This window comes from Xenopus laevis, chromosome 3L, assembly GCF_017654675.1.
Source record: "Xenopus laevis strain J_2021 chromosome 3L, Xenopus_laevis_v10.1, whole genome shotgun sequence".
Classification (NCBI taxonomy): domain Eukaryota; kingdom Metazoa; phylum Chordata; class Amphibia; order Anura; family Pipidae; genus Xenopus; species Xenopus laevis.
Window position 1 is genome coordinate 102,675,862 of NC_054375.1, and position 21,246 is coordinate 102,697,107.

At 36.0% G+C, this 21,246-nt stretch overlaps 1 protein-coding gene across 1 annotated transcript in view; it reads left to right on the forward strand.

The window, feature by feature from the left end:
- The window catches only part of apba2.L (amyloid beta (A4) precursor protein-binding, family A, member 2 L homeolog), a gene marked incomplete at its 5' end in the record, with an annotated part of 109,485 nt that overhangs the window by 81,245 nt on the left and 6,994 nt on the right, over window positions 1-21,246 (forward strand). Inside the window, 3 exon segments of the mRNA NM_001093697.1 lie at window positions 4,256-4,435; window positions 4,507-4,719; window positions 5,464-5,583. Coding sequence (NP_001087166.1) covers window positions 4,256-4,435; window positions 4,507-4,719; window positions 5,464-5,583 — 513 coding nt within the window.

Here is a 21,246-nt window from a genome sequence, read left to right on the forward strand (position 1 = left end):
GAAATATTTCATTTTTTCAACTTATTTAAAATATTTCTATATGTTTTAAATATGTTTTGTAAATGCATTTATCTTGAGCATTTATTTTGAAAAATAAATTAAGTACAAAATCACTTTATATCAGGGCTGGCAAGATGATCTGATTGCTATGTTGTTCTTTATAAAATGAATTCTGTTATGTATGATGAACTCTGTGTAATCTAGCCTGCTGAAAAATTCCAATTATATTTTTGCTTCTTTGAGAATGGATATATTATTCACTTGACTGTAGTTAGAAAATGTGTTATGCAGAGATAATTTCCATACCCCCAGGGAAGCAAAAGCAAATGTGTTTTTTAACCATAAAAAGCAACACATTTTATCTGTAAGAATAACACGGCTCCCACAAAGCATTAGCAATTTGTGTCCTAGCTGTAGCATTTGTGGCTGCAGAAGTTAATTGGATGCTCATGTAGTTTACTCTGTGCAACAGAGAAAATAACATATTGACTTTGGGATTACCAGAATTAAATAACCGTCCCTCTGTAGGAAAGCTTCATTTTTAGATATGCTGCGGTACACAGGCACACTGTGGAACTGAGTGCAAACAACTTACTCCCAGCAGATCATAAAGGTTAAATGAGCTATAATAGTAAAAAGTGTTTGTTGTTTTCAGTTTGGAAAGTGTTTAACCTAAAGTGTCAGGCAGAAAATGGAATTTTTTCCATTTTTTTTGCTCTAAGGTTTTTAAAATTGCACTGAGGGCCCAACAACAGAAGTAATACATATAGAAAAACAGGATTCATGCCATCCCCTAACTTGAACAGTGTAATTAAGACCATATTTTAGTTTATGTAATGAAAAACACAAGGCACAGCATTTTCCAACTTTTTAAAAGAATGTATGAACTGCACCTGGCTGGGATGCACAGATACTAATAAAATCGAATGTTCTTGTTCACTATAAAAAAAAAAGGTGTGATATTGCTTTTTTCCCAGAATTTTCTGCTTCATAAATTCTGTCTTGTTTCCCCTATGTGTGACATCAGAAGGGAAATACATATTAAAATGAAAATGTGTATGGTGCAGTTTTTCAAACTTTTAACTTTGAGGGAAAATAGACGAAAGAATTTTAACTCTGTGCACTCTACAAGCACAAGTTAGTTTTATATTATTTACATTTTTGCAGTGCAGCTATCGGGTTAGGTTATCAGGTAAGTTAGGAAGTAGTTTTAATCTCAAAATGGACAGAAAGAAAGGCAACACAAAAAAAATTAACAATGAAACTAAAGCTTTACAGTAAATTTTTCTTTCGGCTGCTGGATCAGTGATCCTAACAACCACATATAATTTTCAGTGGAGGCGAGAAAGAGGTAGACTAGGAAGGCTAAATAAAATACAGAAGACAATTTAAAAAAATTGTCTCTTGCCACTATTGTTATATAATTACATTTTTTTGTTAAATCAAATTTGCTCTGTTGAATCATGTTTAGTAAAAGGAACCAGTTAACCATTCCTTTGAACAGAGATATATTGTGAACCAAAACATTACATGTAAAGTCACTCAACTTTCATTTTAAAGGCGAACTAAAGCTAAACTAAAGAAGTAGGCTAGAAATGTTGTACAATATGTTTTGGACTTCTGTACCAGCCCAAGGCGACCACAGCCCTTTAGCAGTAAAGATCTGTGCCCCCAAAGATGCCCCAGTAGCTCAACATCTTCTTTTCTGCTGATTCACTGCACATGCTCTGTGCTGCTGTCACTTGCTGAGCTTAGGGACTTACTAAGCTGAGCTATGGATACATAAAGGTATATTGAAGGTAAATCTAAAAAGATGCTTTAATTCCTTTCTTTCTGCAAAGAAGTCAAATACCAGCCCCAGATAAGTGGCGAGTCCACAAAGGCCCGGGCCTAGGGCAGCAAGTTTTTAGGGGCAAGTTGCTTCCCAGCAGCAACCTAAGCAGAACTGGGGACACTTACTCCTGGACGCATAATCCCCAGTGCTCCAGCGCTTGTGTGTGCTCGCGCTTGGGGATGCGCTCATGAGGACACCCTGCTCCAGGGCCAAGTGGCCTAGGGGCACCCAAGCCTGAAATTCAGGCCTGGCAAAGACAGGAATCATTATTGTTGTTATAAATTGTTTACAACCAACAACTGTGAAAAACAACGTTCATTGTCAATGATGAAGGCTACTGTATATCAGCTGTTAGACACTTCGTTTTAATCAGCTGCAAGAAATGTGCTACAAAATTGTTTTTTTTGGGGATAAATGTTCCTGATAATAGCCTTTATTAGAGACATTTTTTTGTTGTTGATTTTCTTCTGGGTGGGGTGTGAGGCTCAGTTTCCCAAGCCCAAGTGAGAACTGGGAGGGTTCTTGCTTGTTTTCTTTTTTTTTGCCTGTTTTGTTTACATTCACCTGCTTGAATGTGATACTGCCACACATTTCTTGGGGAAACTTAAATCCACCAAAGATATCTTTGCCCTGAGCCCATTTGTACCTTACAGCTTCCCATGTGCACCACTAGAATTGGCTTTGAGGCTTTGAAATTTTTAACATTCATTAATACAGCTATGGGACTTATTATCCAGATAAGGGATCTACTGCTCTGAGCCAGAGGGAGGGGGTAAAAATCCTCTCGGAGTCAGATGCATGAAAGCTTTATTGTATACTTTGGTGAATGTGAAGAGAAAAATTATTTTTAAGGTAATCAAAAAATAAAAATGAGGTTGCGTTGATTAGAGTTAATAGCATGCATACCTCAATAGCCTGAACAGCAAGTAGCAGTGTAGTTTGCAGTGTGATGACTTATTGTTTAGGAAATGGTTCCATATAATGGGTACTTTTTGGGAGAGGTGACTTAATGTAGTGGGTTTAAGAAAAAATTTATTTGTGAGAAGATAGAATATAATCTGCAATAGGTCAAGGAAGGTGACAAGAAGTTCCTACACAAAACATAAATAGCAACTGATAGCGAAGGGAAGCTTGATTTTTTATTAGTCTTTATTATATGGAAACGTTAAAATATATAAACGTTAAAATAGCCACCCCCAAAAACTGCCAACTGCATTGGTCATCTAGAAGAGAAGGGGTCAAATAATTTTACTACAAGTTGCAAAAAATTGGTTCTTATAGATCTTTGAACAGGTTAGCATTTTATTGTTCATTATTTTTATGATTTCCTTTTCTACTTAAACCTTCATTTGCTTGTCCTTCATCATGATAATGAAATCACTGTTTTCTAGGGTGAGTGAATTTAGCAACCACAAAGCAATATTAATTACATGCTGGATGCCTTTGGTTAACGGGGAATTCCATTTAAACAATGGAACAAAATAAAACATTGCATAACAAAAGAAAGAGTATTTCTAAGTAACATACATTTTAAGTGGTTTAAAATTATTTATTAACTGTAATTGCTGTTGAAACCAACATCTGGCTGCTTCTTTACATTCTCAGACAATATGTTGCAGACTCCAGCTTTCTTTCATTCAAACCTTCAGTTCCCACAATGCCTTGCATTTGCTCTGATTAACAGACCTGTGAATAAGCATTCAAGTTATTGGAGTCTTGGCTAAAGGAGTACTAACATTTTCTGTTATTGTCCGAACAAGTTGTGCAGAGAATATAAATGGGCAGACTTTCAAATGTAACTATTTTAATCAATGTGTACTGTATAGTTGGATTTTTTTCAGTATTTGGGTTGAGTTCCCCTTAGATCATTTGAAAGTAGAAAATCAAGATCATTTGCAGATTGTCATTAATTTATGATGAGTTTCACCACTCTGTGGTGCAGTAATTCCTTTCAATAGTCAGTAATGGTGTTTCCAGCTGTTGAGTAATGTTTTTACCCACACCATGGTATGTAGAGATTGTATTTTTCACTATACTATCATTTGTATAATTAATGGCCAATGCAGTATTGTTACATTCTGATGCTCAGAATATTTTTGGGTTAGATAAATGAAGCGTAAGTATCAAATAAATATACTTTAGGTAATTCCTCTTAACCTGTGTTGTGGAAAAGTGGGTTTCCTTGAATTGTTAATTACATGGTACACTGTAATCCAGCCCTGGGAGATATTTAATCAGCAAAAGGGGTTTATTATGATAGAATGCCATCTAGTGTCAATATAGAAATATTCTTTCAAAGATTTATGTTTCGCCACAAGAAAACTACATGGATATACTGTACTGAAAATTCAATGTCAGCTATTTAAATATATTAAACATAGTTTTTAATGAGTTATTTTAGCAATTGATATGTTTTTACAGGCACAGCTTATTGCTCAGTCGATTGGCCAGGCATTTAGCGTAGCCTATCAGGAATTTTTAAGAGCAAATGGAATTAATCCAGAAGACCTCAGTCAAAAAGAATACAGTGACATCATCAATACCCAAGAAATGTACAATGATGACCTCATCCACTTTTCAAATTCTGCCAACTGCAAAGAGGTACAGTACTTTCCATATTTATTTATTTCTGTGTAAATTCAACTGTTTACATTCACATTTTTCCTTAATAGCTGCAAGTGGAAAAGCTCAAAGGTGAAATCTTAGGCGTGGTAATAGTGGAGTCTGGCTGGGGATCTATTCTACCCACTGTCATTCTGGCAAATATGATGAATGGAGGGCCAGCAGCACGTTCCGGAAAACTCAGTATTGGCGATCAGATCATGTCCATCAATGGAACGAGTTTAGTTGGTCTTCCTCTGGCAACTTGTCAAGGGATAATAAAGGTATCTTAATCTGATGAACATGTTTCAAATATAATTTTTGGTACATAGATACAATTATTCATTGTACATTATTATCGTGAATACCCATGTTTCTGTAATCTTATAATATATAATATTTTCAAGTGTAGCACAGCTTTGGTATTGTTTATCATCAAGTCCATGACTTAATGTCTAACTCAGGCAATTAAACCCAAATAATTCAGTCTTGGTTCACAAAACAGGGATGGGGGCATGTTATTGTGCTTTGCACTTTCTTTAATGCCATTACTGTGGATATAGAATTTATTGACTTGAATATCCAGTACTGGCATCTATTAACTTGCAAGACTAAGGAAAAAGTAATTTTATCTTTGTACCTGCTTTTCTAATTAGGGGGCATTCAGTGTTTCTTAAGTGTCTGATAATTTCACGTTTAATTATAAAACATATTTACAGCTGTAATGTAGCAAAACATGTACAAAATATAGAAATATACCGTATAGCCATAGATTTTTTAAAAAAAATTATGAATGAAATGCTGAGTTCATTGTAGTTATTTTTATTTACTGTTTAAGGAAACATAATTATAATAGTATAATTAGTAATAATAGTTTGGATAAAGTAATTTATATTTTGTTAAACTATTAGCAATTTATTGTAAGTATAATATTGACTAATAGTGACTTGACTAATAAAGAGTCAATATGGCTGAACAGTAAAATATTATTCATGTTTGATGCATTCATAGTGTGTTTATTTATACAGGGCCTAAAGAATCAAACACAATTAAAACTGAACATAGTGAGTTGTCCACCTGTCACCACAGTCCTCATTAAACGACCTGACCTTAAATACCAGCTGGGATTCAGTGTACAGAATGGAATAGTAAGTACATGATAGCATGCATGTGTGCTTTTTATTGGAACACACCATATAGATACCTATAAATTCCTTACTCATGTTTTCAATCCAGTGGCCATGACAAAAGGAATTACTGAAATCTATTTCTAGAAGATTGTGCTACTTATGTGTCTAAAATTAATTTATTTATTTACTTATTTGATATTTCATATGTATGCAATTAGATGTTTAACAAGAGAGAAATCCATCAGCAATAGATTGTTATAACTTTTAACCTATGTGGATAAACAAATAACATTATGCAGTATGTATAGGGTTTATAAGTTAGAGATATTTAATTATCTTGTATATATGTTCTGGTTGAGGGAAGACTAGAGTCATGACTTTCATCAGGCTGCTCAGACTTTCTTGGGAATATAATGTTCTTGAGTCATAGTAGATTTAGAAAAGAAAGATGAGTCAAGACTGACCGTAAGAGCAGATGTTGCCTGTTCAAGCTCCCTAGGGTTTTCGAGTCACTTTCTCTAATAACTAGAAATAAAACCTAGCAGGAATGAGTAGAGGCAACAATGGAATGTTATTAAAAATGTATATAAAGGCATAATGCAGAATACATTCTAAGACAAGACAACTTCACAAAATCACTAGAGTAAGACTGCACATTTCATCAATGCAACTGCTGAAGGGAAGAAGGAATCTTTAGCTATTGCATTGTTGCTTAAAACCATGTTTATGTGCTAAGATCTTTACATAGTTTTATGTACTGCATTGAACAGTACATAGCTACTAAAGTAGACAAGTAGAACTGCTCATCTGATCATTTTAAGAGGTCGCATTGTGTTTCTGTGGGAGAAGCATGCAATGTACATCCCACCGAACTAGGAAAACAGGGAAGGGATAAAATGAGATCTGGGGGCTAGTTTGGCTAACAGTAGGGGAGATATACATTACATGGAAGATGTTATCTAAAACTGCAATGAGGTAAACAGGGGTTGCCTGCTAACATGTTATTATATTGGTACCAATCCTAGCAGTTGAGATTACATAACATTTCTTAAACTAATTTTTCCATTATAGTACTTTTTTCAAATGTTTGTATTTGTAAGATTTGTAAAGGACAGTATGCTAATATAGAAAACTATATCAGGAATCTCTTTCTACATCTTAAATATAAAGGGACCATGCAAATTGCAGGTAAAAGACTAAAGCCGTTTTTATGGATGCACTGAATCCACTATTTGGGATTCGGCGAATCCCTGAATCCTCTGTGAAAGATTCGCGAATACCAAAAAGAATCCGAATCCTAATTTGCTCATGCAATTAGGGGCGGGAAAGGAAAAAGTGGAAAAAGTTTTTACTTCTTTGTATTGTCACAAAATGCCATATTATTTCCCTTCCCGCCCATAATTCAGGGTTTGAATTCTTTTCGCTATTTCCTGGATTCGGTGAATGCCTAGTTTTTTGTCAGTACAGAAAAAATGTGCACTCGGTTCCAAATAAGTGCATTAGTATAATGAGCACGTATGTTAATTAGTATGGGGAAATTCACTAACTGGCGAAAATTCTACAGCGACGGCTTTGCCTGCCTTCGCCACACTTCGCCAGACAAAATTCGCACAGACAATGCTAATTCACTAAATTGTGAAGTTGCACTAGCGTTAGATAATTTGCATACGGCGGGAAGTTAAATTTCAGCAAATACATTACATTACACAAGCCCAGGGAACCTTAATAAAAGAAAAGAGTTGTTATATTGCCCTACACAAGAGTCCACAGTATAGTTTATGTGCCATATGTAAGGAAATGTAGGGTGGAAGGAGGGTACCCAAAAAGAATCTTTTTTAGCCCATCACCCTGTAAAAAGGAAAAGACGTCAGCGTTTTCTGGGACTTAGAAAAAATGTCAACTTTTTTGGACCAAGTCCTATCTACTCTATTGCACTTCACCTGGTCTAAAGTGGCGAAGTGGCAATAGAGATAACGTTCAGTAAAAACAAAAACGTAGTGAATTTGCGTAGTAACGCTCTTTTGCCAGAGCGAAAATACGCCTGGCGTTAGAGTGCGAAGTTGCACTATCTCCTTCGCTAGCGTAATTACTCCTAATAGTAAATAGAAGTAGAAGTGCTGAAATGATGTCATGCTGGCGAATTTTCGCCAGCATTTGCCACTTCGCTCTTTAGTAAATTTTCCTCTATGTCTCTTAAGGAGTACAAGCATTGGGTGAAATGAAAAAACAGAATAGGGGGTAGTGGAGAAGAACTACCTCCCACATGGGACAAAATCACCCAATATCTTACTGCATTACTCTGTGTGGCTATTAATTATACAGCTGCTGTCATATGCAGTTTACTGATACATTTGCAATGCACAAGTCTTAATTTTTTTTGTGGGTGTCATTTATAAACACTGTTCACATTTGTGCTTGGGCAGTAACCCATGGCAACCAATCAGATGATTGCTTTCAGTGTTCAACCTGCAACTGGCTGAAAGCTAATCAATGATGAGTTATTGCCCATGTGAAAATTTGGGGGCAGCTGACCTGGCACATTCCATCTAAACACAGCTATGAGTGAGATACTATATTGCTTATGAAGTGACCAATGCTGTCCTTCTGTCTTTTTTCTTCTGGTAGTTCACAGATGGGTGAGCATTCAACTGAACGTGTTGAATACTACAGTCTAATTAAAGAAGTGCCAATTAAGCTTACATATAAATAGCTAAGCCTTATTCATAAAAAGCTAAGCCTTTTATGGATATTGACAGGCATGGCACTTGAATATTGTGATTGGTGTCAGCAGTATAAAGTATGTGATAACAATCACGGGATAAAATGAATGTTTCATCAAAAGTAGATCTTAATAGATGCTAAAGAGGATCAGTTTATTCTATTATGTCTAGATATACACACAAAGGGAGGATTAAGTGAAATACATTTAAGTACATCATGATGTATTTAATTTAACCAAATATAAAATTTATGAATGGGTTAAAAAAAACAACTTAAATTTAATTAATAGCAATCATTTATAAATGTAACCATTCTTGCTTCTTTAAAAGCATGGACACCATCTAGTGGAGAGATTGTTAAATTACATAACACTAATAAAAAGATGAGATAAAATTTAAAAATAAATGTTACTGTATTACAAGTGGAGCTGAAGAAAAAAAAATCAGCTTTTTTGCTACATTGACATTTTTGTATCATAATTAGAGATTGTTGTATGTGAAAGATTTCTATTATTGTTACTGTACACCATGTATAATCCTGAAAGGTTTTTAATTAGTTACATTGTAAAATGGCAAGATTGAAAATTTCATAAATCCATGAAATATGTTTTACAAAAAATGTTAACAATTTAGTACATTATTATATCTATATTTCTAGTTATGACACTATGGTATTTTATCATTGGTTTTATTTCTTGTTTTCTTATTTACCACTGGAACTAATGCTTCTTAAATTATAGGTTAAGAATAAATGGAAAATTTAGCCTTTTTAGGTGAAAAAGCAGATGCCAAACTAATAGGATTTGCTGATTACAAACGATAAACATTTCTATAATAAGAGATGGATATTAAGATTTGAGTGCCACATGCAGTAATACTGACAATTAGTGATGGGCGAATTTATTCGCCAGGCGCGAATTCGCGGCGAATTTGCTCTATTCGCGCTGAGCGAATAAATTCGCGAAACGCCCGCGAAAATTCGCGGTAAAAATTCGCCGGCGTCAAAAAAAATTTTTTTCCGAAAAACGGGCGCCGGCGCCGAAAAACGGGCGCCGGCGTCAAAAACGGGCGCCGGCGTCAAAAAACGGGCGCCGGCGTCAAAAAAGAGACGCCGGCGCCGTTTCGCGAATTTTTCGCCGTTTCGCGAATTTCGCGCGAAATTCGCAAATTTTTCGGCAAAGCGAAACGGCGCAAATTCGCCCATCACTACTGACAATAATAATCTAACATGCAATTTCACATATTTCTAAATCTGCAACACCTCAAGGAAAGGCTGGAGGGGTGTAAAACCTAACAATCAATGCAGTCTGTGGGGACTAATTTAACGTCTCATCTGGTACTGTGTATGTATTTTACACATTTCTTTTATATGCTGGCTGGAGTAAAGTACATATATAGTCTGGAAGCAGGGCTGGTAGCACAAGCGCACAGAGAGTATATTGCATGTTGAGTTGCAGTAAATTTTAAAAATATATTTTAAGCAATAAGCATATATTTTAAACTGTGCTGTAGGTTGAAGCAGTTTAATCTGTATTCAATCACCTGCAAAATAAAATCATATATAATATAGTGAATAAAGTACCCCCTCTTGTAAAATATAAGGATATTATAAGTTACCGAGGAGTTTCATGACCATATAAAAACAAGAGGCCGAAGGCCGAGTGTTTTTATACAGGTCATGGAACTCCGAGGTAACTTCTAATATCCTCATATTTTACAACTGGGGGTACTTTATTTATTATAATACACAAATTTAAGTAAGTCATGTGACAGAAATGACATCACTACTCACCGTTTATAACTGATGACATCGCTACTCACCATTTATAAGGATATAATTTACAGGATATTCATGGCTTTTGTGTATTATATGTACATACACACTGACTAAATTGTACCACCTACTGTATAATAGGATAGGGGCAATAATTACGGTTGAAAATTGGTTACCTCTGTCATCATGTATGCACAGTGTCGGACTGGGAGACCAGGGGCCCACCCAAAAACCTTAGACCAGGGGCCCACCAAAGAACCATAGACCAGGGGCCCACTCTCAGTACTATTATTATTTCTCTCCTCACTCAACCTCTATTCTACTAGTCTCTATTCTTTACATACTATAATCTATTATTCCATCTATTTAGCCTCTTTGGTCTCAAAAAAATAGCAAATGGCCATGAAATAGGCCAACTATTTAGCAGCACAAGAGCCCCCTGACACCTGGGCCCACTGGGAGTTTTCCTGGTATCCTGGTGGGCCAGTCTGACACTGTGTATGCAGATATTGCAGTAGTGTGTCATTTTGATTATAATACATTAGCTAGGTAGATATAAAATATTGTAACTTCAAATAAAAATGTAGTAAATGTGTTGACTTTTCCAGTGACCTCCAGGACAATTTGTAACTTGACTTTGGGGTCTGTAAATGCCAGATACTATGGTAATCCTATGCACAAAAAAGAACGACATGGTTACCCATTTTGGATTCAGCTGAATGTGTTGAGTTATTTTTTCTGTTTTACCCTGCTAAATAGTTCAAGGAGAATTTGAGGGGCACACACCTGGTTCAATTTCCTTATTTGTTTGGGTGCACCTCCCACAGTGCCCTTCCCCACTGGAACACAGGTATCACGAATCAAAATGGGCAGCACTCCAGAATAAAGTAAAAAATGCCTTTATTCACAAACAGCAGGGCAGCATTTGCAACGTTTCGAGCCTAGCACGGCTCTTTTTCAAGCTAGCCTCATAACATTAGGCACAAAGAGATAACATCCTAAATTTGAATGCCAGGGGTCCGCTCAACAGTTTGATGCCCATTATGCATAGGATTACCAAAGTATCTGGCGTTTAAAGACCCCAAAATGAAGTTAGCGGATACAATATGTCCCAGAAGTCACTTTAGTTACTGAATAATCATCACATTTACTGCATTTTTTTGTGGGGTAAAAACACAAAAAAATACATGGACCCCCTCAAAGCCAAATGTTTTTGGATAGTACACAATGCTTTCCCAAAATTCACGGAATTTTATCTCCCACATAGCATTAGCAATTTGATGGCCATTATGCATATATTTACCAAACTAAGTGGCAAAGAGACCCCCAACGGAAAATAGTGCATATATATAATTTTCAAGGCTGACACACTGGCTTCTGCAATAATATGTATTATTTGCCATAAGACCCCCTTAACAATATAGAGACCCTATAAAACCATATATTTTCAGAAAGTACACATTCTGATGAATCTTTCTACTGCAAACTACCAAACTGTAAAGCTATGCGGAACGTAGCAGTTTTTATGAAATTTCTGAAAATCTTCACAAAACTTGGATTTTACCTTATAATAGGCCTCACATTTCATAACCTATCAGCATAAAACATCCTACTGTATATATGAATGCCAGGGGTCTACTGAACACTGTGATGCCCAATATACATAAATTTACCAAACTATGTGGCGCATAGAGGCCCCCAAATGAAAATAGTGCATATGAATTTTCACGGCTGACACTCTGGCTGTTCCAATATGAGCAGTATGTGTACTATGTGCAGTGAGAACCCCTAACAGTATGGAGACCCTAGAAAACTATATATTTTCGAAAAGTACACATTCTGATGAATCCAAAATGGGTAAAATATGTCTTTTTTTTTTTTTTTTTAAATTAAATTTAAATTAGATTTCTGAAAATTGTCACAAAGTCTGCTGAACACTTTGATGCCAAATATGCATAGATATACCAAACTATGTGACACACCGAGACCCCAAAATGGATATATAGCAGACAAAATTTCCATGGGCAAAACAATGTAACAAAGAACAGTGAGAAATGCAATAAAATATCTACAAATGCACCAAAATCACCAAAATTGAAATATAATCACTGAAATAACTTACAAAAGATATTGCGCAGTGCAGTTAATGAATACACTATTCGCAATGGCAATAAAACATTTCTTTCATGCAAAAAAAGACAATGCAATAAAAAAGGCAAAACATTGTGTATGTATGCATATGTGTGCCTACACTTGGCAATTTGTGTGTTATGTTTGTATGTGCAAGTGTATGTGCTGTGACCCTTACTGAAATGTGTTTGTATAGGTGTGAATGTAAGTGTGTATTTGTGAAATAAGTGTGTGTGTTTAACACTAACCTGGGGTAGAGGCTGCAGATCAATCTGGAAGGGCTGGTGGGGTCCCACAAAGAGAAGGCATCTGTCTTCTTGCTTGATCCATTGGGGGGTTGTTGCAGGGCAGAGGGCTGCAGGAAGTGAGTGCAGCAGCAGGACACGTAGATTTCATGTGCCTGTTGCTGCCTTGGGGCCCCTGGGTGATCGCACCCCAGGGGCCACTCGTTCACCTGCTCTGCTTTACAGGTGGGGGGGACGAGTGGGGATGGAGAGAATGTCTCTACATGCCACTCCTACACTCCTAAACCCGTAAGTGAAGCAGATAGTACAAACTTTGACCTGCGGCACTTGAGTCCTTTTATCCACAGATCATAGATTCTATGATCGGTAGCACTTAATGGGTTAAGGGCTTCAAAACTTAAATTACATAATATAAAAACAAACAAGATCTGGTGTTTTAGGTGAACTTTCTTTTGATCTGTTTTTTTTTTTGTTTCACATTAGGGCAATTTGATTGTAGGTGAGGGGATCTACAGTCAAATGTAACCTTGCAACTGAAAAATAGAAAATGGACTCTGCTTTTGTTTGCTTAGAAAACATTTTTACCTCCATATTCCACCACTGCTCCATTCAGTGAATATAGTAGGTTACTTGTCACCTAAATAATAACACTAAGCCACAGGGATCAGATGACTGTGATAATGGAAAAAAATATTTCTATGATATTATAATACGATTATGATGAAGGGCCACATATAATCGATTCCATCCAGTGTCGGACTGGCCCGGCGGGACACCGGGAAAAAACCTGGTGGGCCCCGACCCTCATGGGCCCCCGCCGGGTCAGACCCCCTCTACATATAAACATTTTGGAGAAAAAAAAGTTTTCGCCGATGCGCATCGACGCAAGCGCATGCGCACGAGAAGCGCCGCTCCCGCATGCGCATGGCGGCGTTCGAGCGGCCGAACTCTGTGCGGTGCAGTAGGGGGGCCCTGGACCAGCAGTCCCGGTGGGCCCCGCGCCCCCCAGTCCGACCCTGATTCCATCCCTGCATATAGTAACAATGTTCTGTAGTTATTACTTCAGCATCAACATCCACTTATGAGCACCTAGAAACGAGAGGCATACTGCACGCTTGTATTAGCCTCAATAAATCTTTGCTTTCATTGGAGATGAAAGTATATAAATGGTTAGGAACGGATCATAAAATTCATCAGACATACTATATTCAGATTAATACTAAACAAACACTGATATTTCCAGCAACATCTGTTTTAAAGAGAATCTGTTTCAAATGAAGCTAAGAAATAAATTCCCTATTCGTGGTTCTCAATACAATATACGCACCCTATTACTATACTGTTTGTCATATTCAACAGTATTTTTTTTTTTAAATTTTCAGATATACACCCAGACTGGGCTGTAGTGGATTGCTAACCCACATACTCCCATTGATATTGCAAGTATTACAAGCAGTGATCTACACAAACACACACACACACTCACTATGTGGAAATTTGAGTTGGATTTCTGGTCAAAACTCACAAATTCGATTTGGTAATAATCCAAATTCAAATTCAAGATTTATCATACCTGGACCCTGGTAACAATTTGAATTTGACAATTCACCACCGAAAATCTGCCGAGTTCGTGTTGCAGTCAATGGCAAAGATCCAGTGACCCATATGAAGATGTTAATAGCCTTTCTGACATTAGAGTTTTTTTCAGAGAAAAAACTCAATTCGAGTTTAGTGACATTCGATTTGAGTTTTCAGGTCGTTAATATTTGTTCGAGTTTTAGATATTTTAGATATTTTTTTCTTAAATAATATACTATTCGAATTTCGAGGTCATTCGAGTTCATTAGAATTTTAAAAACTCTAATATTCCACCTTTGATACACCTGCCCCTCTATATGTGATATTTTGGCTATGGTTCATTATACATTTTAATTTGCTCCCTCACTAAGTTGTGATGGCATCTGTTATTATCTGTAGTAGGAATAGCATTTTGTCTATAATAAATGAGCTAAAGCTTTTAGATATATGTTTATTTTTCTATGGTGCTGATTTTACACGGGAAACACAATGGATTAGTGCAGTAACAACAATTTCAGGAAAATATAGCAATTAAATGCATTGAATTTTCTGCTGGTCTCTTACAAAGCAATAATCTGATCTAATTCTTCCCTGCTTGATTTTATAATCTCTTTAAATATTTTCTTTCAGCATATAAATATTTTTTAGATAATTTTTTTTTTTATTTTTCTCTGGCAACCTCAGTACAATAGTAGCATGTTTCATTCATTCCTGTTCCTTCAGAAACCAGTAGATGGTAGACTTCAGCAACATAATCAAAATGGTATGCTAGACCATGATGTGTTGTGCATGACTGAATTCTGAATCATTCTCTGGCTTTTACTGGTATTTGTTAGTATTCATGGGCAGCACAGTTTAGTGCGCTGTAAGTAGAATGTCTCAGAACATTTCTGACAGCTGGAGCATGACTGTAGTGTTTGCTGCATTAGCTGAAGAGGCTTGCGCATAGTTGATCGCCAGGTTTCAAGATACTCTTCCATTATGAAACTGTTATGATAACAAATGGAGAAGCCAGAAAGCAGAGGGAAACCTGTTCTTTAGCTGTTAGCTTTTACAATATAGAAGAAAAATGCTTTGCATTCAGAAAATATTTTTTGTTCCAAGCTACGGAGCTACTGTTATATAGAAGACACAGACATGTTGTATAGTTTAACAAAGGCAGATTAGTCTTAAAAATTAGGAAATGTTTCCTTTGTCTAGTAAAGTGAAGGTTAGGATCATTTTTTCTTTCATTGCCAAGCAGTTAGAAAAGACATAATACATGTAGACAAACAAGTTAGCTTGAGCCTCTGTACTTGCATTTCTTATATCTAAGCAAAGCTCTTTGGAAATGTCGGGCTGAATTGTTAGTACAAGTATGGAATCCGTTATCCAGAAACCCATTATCCAGAAAGCTCTGAATTAGAAGGAAGGCTGTCTCACATACACTCCCCTTAACCAAAGGTTTAAAAATGATTTCCTTTTACTCTGTAATAATAAACAGTACCTTGTACTCGATCCCAACTAAGATATAATTAATCCTTATTGGAAGCAAAGCCAGCTTATTGGGTTTATTTAATGTTTACATGATTTATATGATTTTCTAGTAGACTTTAGGTATGAAGATCCAAAATACAGAAAGATCCACTATCCAGAAAACCCCAAGTCCCGAGCATTCTGTATAACAGGTGCCATACCTGTATTAGTAATAATACAATTATACAAACGCAGTAGGTTATTGTACCTCTTGTGTATTTTACCATAGAATTACTCCTGTATTTATATTTAATAGCCCAAAATTGTGTTACATTATAATAAAAACTCTATTCTGTAAATAGAACCAGTGAGGTGTAAAGTTACTTGCAGAATTAATCATGGAAAAAAAAAACTTGGACAACATATATAATGGTATAAATGACTAGTGTATGTAAAGCTAGAATTAAATAACAAACAAACAAAAAAAAAAGGTTCTGTAGCAAAGAATTCATTGTATCAACAAAATGAACACTTTGGGTTATTTATCAAAGGTCGAACTGGCCGTAGTTTCATGGTTTCCCTGCATCATTAGGCACACTCTGCAAAATTAGGTTGTAAATGCAGACCACTAATGCCATGAGGCAAGGTTACCAAGGGGCATCAACAAGCAGTTTCAGGTAACTTAGGAGCCAAATTTTTAAACATGACTTTATCCAAGAGGTCATTTAACCCCTCTAGTAAAAGTACAGTCAGGGGCAATCTTAAAAGGGTTATCTGTGGGTATTTTTAAGACCATTTTTTTTAAAAAAAAATCTTGGCAATTTTGAATATATTTGAATATAATTCTTCATATATGCTGAAAGTAGTTTGAAAATACAAATTTTGAATGATTACCTTAAATGTATACTAAAGTAAATCTAGCCTCGGGGAATAGTACGTTCAAGAACGTCAGTACCCATGGGATATATATATAGTTTTGTAGGGATAGATTACTTATTGGTTTAATGAAAATAATGTAAACACTATAATAGAATCATTCCTGTCATCAATTTCACCAACTGCAAACATACCATTTGATTTTTCTAAAACCTTTGGATTTTGATCACAAATATGGATTTATTTTTACAAAGAAACAGGAAATAATTTTTTCAAAACTATAATTATTTATTTAAAACATACTCTTAATTTAGAGCTTTCGGGATATTGGGTTTCTAGATTAGAGATGCCATGCTTGTGTATGCATGTTTAGAGCCCTGCAATGCAATGTTATATTGTATTTTTTTTTTATTTACAGCTTCTTTTATTTACTTATTAAAAACTTGTAACTTAATTTAGGGCATCATGTAATTCAGAGTTAGCATAGTTGTCCTTAACCAGCACTTAAAATATCTTAAATGTTCCCTAAAGCTTTGCTAGCTAATTTATGAGGTTTAAATGCTGTAAGAATTGTTCTATATTCTTTGCTGAAAGACTCATTTCAGAATACAATTGCAAGTCATGTCATCTGTTACGGAACACTGATACTCATGACTAACCCCCGATTTTGCTTTTATACCTGCATATAATATTTATGAAGGGGTTGTTCGGTTATTTTTCTCCTTGATGTATTAAACATAGATTCTCAGCGATTAGCTCAGCACAGCCACTTTTCTCAGTTCTGCAGTTCTTTTTTAAACTGTAAAAAAATATGCACAGACTTATAGCACACATCTCTCAAGTTGATGCATAGAGCTCTGATGAAGGGATAATTTGTCAGAATGTGTATAATTAACCATGTTCCACCTACATGTCATTTTCTCATTATGCATGCAGCTGCTAGTTATTTACCTGGCTTATCACGTGGCAGTAATTCTTTCTCTTTTTGGTTTCCTGCTTCGTTTTGACTTTTTGCAAAGTGGAAAGCTATTTGGTACTTCTCAGTAGTTTGCAGTAGAGCTTCTGCTATACCACTCATTTTAACTGTCTCCCTGTTGAGCATAAAGAAAATGAGTTTTTATGAAAAAAAAATATGTATAAACACAAAGGCTTCTGGGGGACATCACTTAATAGAGCTATTATTTACCTAGCTTGTTACATGGCAGTAATTCTTTCTCTTTTTGGTTTCCTGCTTCATTTTGGCTTTTTGCAAAGTGGGAAAGCTATTTGGTGCTTCTCAGTAGTTTGCAGTGGAGCTTCTGCTATACCACTCATTTTAACCGTCTCCCTGTTCAGCATAAAGAAAACGAGCTTCTGGGGACATTGCTAAATAGAGCTATTTAATCCTCTGACAGAGTCAGCAAAAGAACTGTTGTTATTCGAAAATGACAGGAAGTTTTGATCATACTAGCCAGTTTGAATCAATTAAGCATACAGTTTGTCCATTTGGGTACCCAGTGTTTTGGCATTAATAACACTCATCTAAATATATGAACATCAAAAGCCTTCCAGGCCCTCGTTAACCCAAGGTACCCTTCCTCCCAATTCCACCTTCACACCTTCTCCCACTGGAACTCACTTCTACCTACACTATCTAAGAACAGAGGTATAAATAAATAAATAAATAAAACTCTAAACAAAATCAGCAGTTGTGTACACCCACAAGGGATACACACAGATGGCCAAATACAACAAACGTAGTTCTAACAAGGGCTCTTGGGTCTTATTGGTGAGCAGGCAAGCAGAAGAGGGAAAACATTAAACTGAAATCTACAACTTCCACCTGCACTGACACAAATAGATAGCTCCACAAACACCGACTATAACTAAATTACACAAAAACACTCATAGCTCCTGCCCTAACCTCAATGGCCATCTGTGCACCTTCGTATATAGATAGCGGATGCTGTGGAAGAAGAAGGGGGATAATATCTTTTTTTACTGGGAAACTTTTTGCCAGTGGCAAATCATGAATATGTGCAGCAAAACCATACATGGTAAAAAAAATTGCTCATCAATATTCATCCTCTTTATGCAGATTGCCACTATTGCAGAATTGTAGACTACTTAACATATATTTCCCTTATGAAGATGAATTAGAAGTATAATTCTAAACTAAACATTAAATTACAACATTGAAGGACAATTTTAAAAGCAACGACGAACCATGTTGTGCCCATTAGTGTGGTTCGACCCAATGAGTACTGAGTACCATTCTTTTACTTAATATTATTTAGCCACTTGCTTCTTTACACCAGGTCTCTGTTAGCACTGTAGGCTAAATAGAATTGTAGGCCATAATGAATATCACCTACCCCAACAGTATTTCTGGTTTCAAAATGGGAGTCTGTAGTATTTGATGTGAAGCATCCTTTATCTTTGTAAAGTCCAAACATCCGTTTAAAATAACCTGATAAAAACCTAGATCCCAACCAAAAAGTATCCTAAAGCAGTGTGCCATATTTGTACAGATGTTATTTTCTAAACAGATTACAGATAGAACTGTAGGTAATGTACAATTGCCAGGTAGGTCTATTGACAACAGAATATGGCTATTTGAACAGGTGATTATAGTTTTATGTGGTTTTAGTTTTTACTGTAATAAGTGTCAGAGGGAATGGACACAATTATCTCCTGTGACAATGGTTCAGTCACTGTGATTGCCTTTTTAGCTCAGTGGTAGTCATTTTAAAAGGAAAGCTGAAGACTGCCAGTGAGATTTTGTTCTTCTGTTCTTCCTGGAGGCATGCAGTTAGAATTATTTGTTCCACACTGCTTCAGTCAAAATCTACTGCCAAGTGCTTACAGCTGTGTTAGGAACATACTGCACTAGCACAATTCTTAAACTCCAATGTTTAAAACTCATGTATGCTCAAGTTTGTTTTTGAGATGCATATATTTTTTTTTAGCTTTTTTTGACTGTATAATACATACAAATGCAAAATCTTTAACCCTAAATCCCCAGAATAGTTGAGCATCCTCAGTATGATTAAAGTTGTCATTGAGTAAGAACTGCTTTTTGGATTGTAATAGTATCTTAATGTTTTGTGTAAGTTAAAATCTACTTTCCCTTGTGTATCCTAATAAAATGCAGTACTCTACTGTAGTGTTTTAATGGTGGGCAGTGTTTGTAATTCTAAGGTGGTTCTATAGGAGTAACTAGCAGGGTGAAGGATAGGCATGAAGATGAGATAATGTATATAGTGAGATAAGCGTAGGTGTGTTATTTATTGATGTATGAGCATTGCCCATAGTAGATGTGCCTAACTTTGTCACATTAAGGGCAAAAGTGGCTTGCAATATTTAAAGGGCCAATGCCCGAAACATGTTGTGGAGCATTTTTCCCCAATAAAAGCACTTTGCAGTCATAGCTACTGCCTTGGATTCGTCCTGCTTTCTATTATAATACTGACTGTATCAATTTGGGTGTAGACACAGGACACCTTGCAGGAGAATCCACCTACATGTACTAAAGGTGAGCTACAGCCTATTTATAATTGATTTGCAATATTTAAATACCAGGTGCATTAATGTATTTCTCCAGATCCTGTTGCAAGGATGCCACATCCTAGATGTAATTCATTGGCCAGCATAGTTTATCATTACCAGGCTGAGGTTGTGACCCCTTTTTATAAATACTGTAATTGAATCAGACTTTCCCCATTCCATGGGTAGCATTCTAGTTATAAGTGAGTTTGAGAAAATCATAACAAATGACCTGTCTAAAACAGAACTAAACTGTCTAAGTACTCAAGCGTGTATTCCATCAGGCCCTGTGTCAGCCACTTGCTTGATTGAGCTGAACCATCTGTGCCATTACAAAACTGGTCCTGAAACTTTCTTCTATTGTATAATTTGAATGAAAGAATTGACATGTAAAAGGAAATGGAAAGGACATGTAAACCCTACATTCTCATACCATGTATATAATTTTGGCACATTTTTCCCTCCCTTCACTTGTTCTGCATATAGATCCCTCTGTTCGCCAGCACCATCACATTTTCCTCTAGCAGCCATTTTTGCTCTGACATAATAACATCAATGACATCTGTAAAGAGCACATGTGTACTGTAAAGTTCACGCATTCAAGAATGCAAGCTTACACAGGCAGAACAAACTTTGTTAAAAAGTCCTGCTTAGATTATAATGTTCAAGCTGAGCTCAGGTGAGGAGGTTAGGAGAAAAATAGGAGCAGGTTACTAAAGCAGAATTTCTATGGGAAGCAGCAATGCCATCTCTTTATTGGCTGCTAGAGGGTGTGTTTATTATCTGAGCTAAGAAGAAATGAGCATGCTCAATTGCTAACAGCCAAAGTAAATTCCTAAGGGAAGGGGCTGAGTGGGTTAGAGGAGAAAAAGGAGTCCTAAGTGATTAAGTGGATGCTGCAGCCTTACTATTTGCCTTTTAACAATGAAGTGGCAGGTTTGTCTGGAGTGGCAGAGGCTGTTCACTGATTACATTATTTGTAGGGGCTTACATGTCCTTTACGCACATTTCTTTTTTAGAGTCTCTTATAGTCCAACAACTTCCATTTTTTTAATGGAGCTACACTACCATTCCCAACCTATTTTACTCATAAAATAGTTTGGGATTGGTTTTTGCCTGTAATGCAATCAGTTTCCCATTTTCTAATATTGCCTTCTGAACTGCTGCTTTACAACACTTGTTTTAGTATTTTTATGCTTTAAAGGAAGCATCAGACCCTTTGTCTGTATTTCTTAAATGCTTCTTATTTTATATGAACTTTCTTACATCGGATGGTTGGGTTTTAACCTTTTACATTTCCTTTTAAAGGGATTATATTGAGAACACTAAAGATTTTATACAATTTTAAACAACAGTATAAGGGAAAAGTTGACTGTTA